Source organism: Orcinus orca, chromosome 4 (assembly GCF_937001465.1).
Source record: "Orcinus orca chromosome 4, mOrcOrc1.1, whole genome shotgun sequence".
Classification (NCBI taxonomy): domain Eukaryota; kingdom Metazoa; phylum Chordata; class Mammalia; order Artiodactyla; family Delphinidae; genus Orcinus; species Orcinus orca.
In genome coordinates this window covers 153,479,248-153,485,247 of record NC_064562.1, presented here as the reverse complement: position 1 = coordinate 153,485,247, position 6,000 = coordinate 153,479,248, and the positions used below count along the sequence as shown (strand labels likewise).

Sequence of the window (6,000 nt, the reverse complement as noted above, 5' to 3'; positions counted from 1 at the left end):
AAGGCTGGCTTGGAGACCACCCCTCTGTCCGCTGGGGTCTAGGCCGTCCCGCTGGAGGGCAGCTGTGTCTGGGCCGAGGGTGAGCATCGGGGCAGACCCTCCTTCCTGGGTCTCCACTCCCTCTCCCACCCCGACCTGGTGAGTGAGGACCACCACGTCCCAGGTCTGGAAGGTGACAACTGCGGGTACCTAGAGTAGAGGGAGGGGGACCCCCAGAGTGTAGCTTCACGGGGGCTTCCTGCAGGGGGCTGACTTCCTGAAGGCACTGCTGTCCAGCCAGCGACACAGGCACCGCCATCCACAGGAGTGGGAGGGACTCTGTCCAGGTGGGCAGGCCTGGTCTTGGGCAGCTAAGGACACAGGTCTCCCTGGATGCCACTTCTCTTCTGCTCCCAAAGGACTCAGCGCTGCTCAGAGGAGCCCCCGGGCTCTGAAACACTTTCTCACCTACCAGAAAGAAAATGGGTGTGGTGGCCACTGGGGCCTCTTGCAGCCACGCCCCCATTCTCTGGCCTCCCAACGCCCACCTCAGAGGGACTGGACACCCAAGTCCCAAGGGAAGGCCCCATCGCCTTGGCAACCCCAGCGTTTGGTCTGCCCTCCTGCATTCTCTCCAGGGCCCCAGGTGGGGTGTAACAGAGCACTGCCCACCCCAATGCACACAGACGCCAGGGGTCTGAGCTGAAGACACACGAGGAGAGGAGCTGGGCAGGGTGGGCGGGCAGTGGGGAGGCGGAGCCGTCGCAGGCAGTGGGAGCTGGGGCTGGGGGGCGGCCACCCCTCTCCTGGGGGCTGGTGGGAAGTCAAGTCCTGCCCTTTGACTGTCCCAGGAGTCCAGAAGCCCCCAGCTTCCTAGAGGACAATGAACTTTAGCAAGAGCCCCGTCACCTGCCAGTTGGAGAAAAAGAAGTCCATCCATGTTCACATGAGGAATAAGAGTGTCTGCAATCCTTAAACAGATTTATGGAAATGGTTTTGAATTACAGCATTTAGAAAATAAAAATAATCTGCATACATAATATACCCTCCATTATATGCTTTTCTTCTCCCACAGAAGCTGTTTTTGTGCGTGTGTATTCCAGTGTCAAATAGTAATTGGATTTTATCCTATAAAAGAAGCAGTAGGTATGTCATCTCTCTAAAAATAAAACTGCAATCGTCATTGCAATGTGAAGCCTGAGATTTAAGCCTGAGGAGGTGTCTGTGCTGGGGCCCGGGGCCACTCTGGGGTCTGAGGAGGTGGGCCAGGGTCCCAGGGGTGCAGAGGGAAGGGGAAGTGGCAGCCAAGCGGGCAACATCCGGGGGTCCTCAGCCCCCTGGAGAGCCCTGGCCTCGGAAGCTGGGAAACCTCTGCCCGCCGCCTGACCCCGCCGTCGGCTGGTGGACCGGGGCGGGCAGACCGCAGCCGGGGCGCGCCTGCTTGCCCAGAGGACCACCAGGCCTGCTTCTGCATGTCCCCTCTCCGACAAGCAATGAGACTCATGTTGCTGAAACAAGGTCCTGAGGGGAGCAGGGGGCGGGCAGCTGTGGGCTCAGGGCCCTGGAGAGAGAAAAGCCTAGGCTTTCTGGTTTGGCCAGCGTGTGGGGAAGCCCTGCGGTGCCCCAGGCCCCCCCGACCCCGCCGGCCCCCAGAGGTGTCCACCATCTCCCCAGACTCAGCCCCAGGGGCCGAGGCTGCCCTGAGCTCAGACATCATCCCTACTTTCCCCTTGCAGGGCGGACCTTCTGCTACGGTCCAGCCTCAAGGCCGCATCTCAGCAGGGCAGGGGGGCAGGCGGATGGGCGGGAGGAAAGCCCACCCAGCCCAGGCAGCCGCCTGGCACCCCCAGGTCCCCCCACTGGCTGAAGCTGACCTCCTGTTGGCCCCTGCGGCTGGCCTGGGGTCCCCATGGGTGCGGAGGCCAGGGCGGGTGGGGTGGAGGCCCTGCACGTTCTGGAAGTCAGGGCGGCCTGCAGCCCTGGCAGCGGTGATGGCGGCAGCTGGATGAAATGCGGTGAAGACCCTCCCGTGGCCGGAGGCCTCCTCCTCGGCACCTCCTCCCTGGCGTCCTTTGGGGTCCTCGCGGGCTTGGGGCACCGTGTCAGATGCCCGCCTTGTCGCTGTAGAAGGGCGTGACGTGGAACATGTAGCAGTGCGTGCACACGCGGACGGGCTTCACCTGCCCGTAGCGGGGCAGCGGTGCCGAGTGCGAAGAGCAGCGGGAGCAGAAGATCTGGAAGGCGAAGGGCGGGAGGCGGGGCCAGTGGGCTGGGCAGGACTCCCAGCAGCCCCTGCGCCTCACCCCTTCCTGACCTTGGCCTCTCAGGGGCGCGCAGCAAGGACGGGGTCGGAGCCCCGGGTGCCGCCGTCCTTCCTGCCCTTCCTCCCACCCAGAGCATCCCGGGCGTGCGCGGGTGGGTGTCTCCCGGCACCCCCCCCCCCGTGGGGCTGGAACCTTCAGGAAAACCTGGCGCAGGTCTTGGCCAGGAGGCCGCGCCGACGGAGGGGGTCCTGGCCCCATACCCAGGCTGCCGCAGGCTCCTACTCAGACCCTCCATCCCCTCCCCGTCCTCAGGTCTGAAGTGGCCAGGACTGGGCACTGCACCATCACACCCAGCGGGCGGAGTGCCTGGAGTCCACACCCTGTGCCAAGGCAGAGCAGGGCCCAGGGCTCAGGCGTGTCTGCACAAGGACCCCGGGGCATCGGTCCGGACTTCCGGACCTCGGCGCCACGTCTGTGGCGGCCCCTGGGACGCCCGCAGCGACAGCCCGAGGGGCCGCGGGACGACCTCGGCCGCCCCACCCACCTTCCCACAGCTCCGGCAGTGGTGCTTCCTGCGGATGACGGTGAAGGGGGCTTTGCACGCGGTGCAGAAGCCGCAGGCCTCGTCCGGGACCCACTCGGGCGGGTCTATGACAACGACAGGGGGGGACACGTCAGCCAGAGGGACCCGTGCGGTGGCGGCAGTGGGGACCGGTGACTGGGGTGGGGGTCGGAGGCTGGCGGCTGTGCAGGAGCCTCTGGTGGGGCAGCCTGCCCCCCACTCCCCCCCTCCGGTCCTCCCTGAGGCTCGGTACCGGCTGCGGTTTCAGGAAACTGACGGTGTCCCATGGACGGGTCAGTCTTTGCAGCTGTCGGCTGTGCTCATCGATCGGACCCCAGCTGCGGCCTGCACCTCGCCCCAGGACTCGGGGCACGGGCAGGGAGCGTCCACCCGGACAACCCTCTCCCGGCCGGCACCCAGCCTGGCAGGGCCCTTGGGCAAAAATGGGGGTTGGGAAATGAAGAAATCAGCCCCCTCTGTGGACCCCTCCGTCAATCAGCCCCGCCCACCCCAGCTCCAGGGCTGTTCTCAGGTTCCTGAGGAGAGGCGCCGAGGCTGGCCCTGGCCTCTCCCGACACCTGTGCAGCCTGGCAGCTGCCTGTGGGCCTGTCCCATGTCACTTCTCCAGGCGATCACGGGGGAAGCCTCTGGGCCTCTGCTCTGGAATTTGGGTGGGAGGGTGTGTGTCGGCGCTGGGAGAAGCCATCTTGCACGGGGGGACATGCCTTTCCTCCCACCCCAGACATAAGATGCCCACTGCGTACCAACCCCAAGCCCAGTACCGCCGCCCAGAGGGAGAACGAACACCTGGATGGCTCCCTGGGGCCACAGTGTGGGCTCAGGGGTCTCCCGTCCACTCTCACACAACCCCCAAGGGAACTCAGCAAGGCCGCCTGCCCACCAGAGACTGGGGTCTCCTCGCCTCCCTCTCTCCCCCTCTCCTCACCAACCTGCACCAGAGGACCTGCCCCTCCCCCCCCTGCGCACAGAACCGCCCCTCCCCCCGACCCCTCCCACCCAGCTCTCCCGCTTCTGCTCCGGACCCCATCAGCTCACCCCCCATCAGCTCACCCCCGACTGCAGGGAGATGGCTTCTCATGCTTGCCACCCTCCCCCGCCCCCGTGTGAAATCCTTGGCCGGCCCCAGTGACGCCCTGGACGGCGCCCGGCAGCTCCGGGGCCACGCCGGGCCACGAGGCCAGCTCCAACACACAAGTTGAGACCCCCGCCCGAGGAGGATGGTGAGGGTCCTGAGGACTTGCTGGGTCCACGCCCTGCCCTGCGAGCCACTCCCAGGAGGGGGCTGGACTGGCGGCCCACGGGGGGACATGGCCCTGGCAGTGGGCCGGGCCCCTCCAGACCTCGCAGTTCACCACCTGCACGCTCCTCGAGCAGGGGTTCCGAGTTTCCGGCGGGCGTTCTAGTTATGGCACTGTGTGCGATTTTCACAGGAGGGTACAGAAGACCAGGGCTCAGGGCGTTTAGGAAGCAGGGAAGCTTGTGCGGCCGCCCCCAGGGGATCCCGGCCAAGGGGCAGTGCGAGGGAGGCCCTGAGCCGGGACCAGCGGGGACCCGCGCCGCCGGCCAGGCACACCGGGGCCAGCCGCCTCCTTCTCAGCTCCAGTCGCATTCGACACTTGCCCAGGCCCGTCTGCCGCTGCCCGTCTGAGCACCTCTCCAGGCCTCCGGCCCCTTCCAAAGGCCTTGGGCGGCCCCCTCCCCACAGATGTGTCGCCAGTGCCCCCAGCCCACCCTGGACGCTCCTTCCCTGACTGCCAAGCCACTGGGCCTGCAGCCGGCCGACCTCCAGGCTAACGGGGGAGCAGGCCGCTAGGGGAGGCCTTTCCTGCGGGGCAGGTGAACGCTGAGGGGTCGGCAGTGTGCCTGTGGCCTGGGACCAGCCACTTCCAGCTGCGGTCAACGGCCTGGACCCCGGCATCTCAGTGCTCCTCACACCCTCCCTCTGCCCCCCAGGCTGAGATGTTCAGTAATGGGCCTGAGGTTAGGTGGCGGCAGCTCAGAGGACCTGTGCCCACCCTGGGAGCCCAGGAGGGAAGCTGGAGTAAGAGGCTGCACCCCCTGGGAAGCGGCACGTCTAGGTGTCTGGGGAGGGGCCCCCACTGGAGGAGCGCTGCCCGCCCCGAGCCTGCAGTCCAGGGCAGAGCGGCGGAAACGTCCAGACAGGGCTCCTGCTCTCCGCTCGGCACGCAGTGCATTGGCCCCTGGCTCCCGGGCCCTCACGCACCTTCCAAGTCTCCATCTCGGGTCTTGGCTGCGAGTTCAGAGGATGACAGGGTCTCCTGGCACAGAGCGCAGTCCTCCAAGGCCGCGCTCCGCAGGGTCTGGGTGACTAGAAGAGACAGGGTGGCCGCTGGAGTCAGTGGGCCACCACCTGTCCCTGGGAGGTGCCGCCAGCGGGGAGTAGCCCCCGAACAACCCCCAGTCCCGCGTGTGGAGTGGGTCACCGCAGCCCTCACCCAGCGTCCCCGCAGGCTGGGTGCTGACCCCGCAGGGGGCCTTCCCATCCGAGTGCCCTCAGGTGTGCAGCTGGTCCTGCCTGTGGGCCCCCGGCCCCAGGGCCCAGGGCCCACCGTCGTTGCTTGCAGAGCAAGAAGCCAGCCCCAGAAGGCAGCCCCGCGCAGAGTCCCCTGGCAGATGGGGGCAGTGTGGTCCAGTGGTGTGGACCCTGGGGGGCACAGCTGGGTCGGCACACAGGACTGACTTCTCCTCCCTGTGGGCGAGGACGTGCCCTCCAGGGCTGGGCCGGCTGCCCCACGTGTCCAGACGTTCTTGAGCAGAAGCCCCTATGATGAGAGGCCGCTCGCCCAGAATGGGAGCCTCAGCCCAGCAGAGGGTGGGCAAGCAGGGGTCGGGCCCCTTCCCCACGCTCGGACCCTGCCACCTCCTTCCAGGGAGCGAGGGGCCAAGCTCCCTGTGCCTTAGCATTCCCTGCCTGACACCTGCTCCCTCACCAAGTAACTCTGTTCTGCGTGCGCGTGTGTGCACGCGTGTGTGAGTATGTGAGGCAGCTCACAGACGGCCACTCCCCCGAGCAGGGAACCCACGTCCCCTCCTTGGCTGTGGGCTGGCCCCTGGCTGCTCTGACAGACGGAGTTTGGTAGAAGTGACAGTGTACCGCTTCCGGGTCCTGTCTCCAGGCCCGTCAGCTGTCGGAAGTGGGGTGGCCTGGCTGGG

The 6,000-nt window shown here is 66.7% G+C and overlaps 1 protein-coding gene across 3 annotated transcripts in view; it reads right to left on the bottom strand.

Moving 5' to 3' along the window:
* Window positions 1-933: 933 nt before the first annotated feature.
* Window positions 934-6,000, bottom strand: part of ZFYVE28 (zinc finger FYVE-type containing 28) — a 109,096-nt gene continuing 104,029 nt past the window's right edge. For 2 of the 3 annotated variants that reach the window (XM_004265176.3, XM_049708819.1), the window contains exons 11-13: window positions 5,051-5,155; window positions 2,788-2,891; window positions 934-2,213 (exon numbers count right to left, since the gene is read on the bottom strand). In XM_004265176.3, coding sequence (XP_004265224.1) covers window positions 2,082-2,213; window positions 2,788-2,891; window positions 5,051-5,155 — 341 coding nt within the window. In that variant the 3' untranslated portion in view covers window positions 934-2,081. The remainder of the gene's footprint in view (window positions 2,214-2,787; window positions 2,892-5,050; window positions 5,156-6,000) is intronic. The other variant, XR_007476848.1, reaches the window with a different exon arrangement.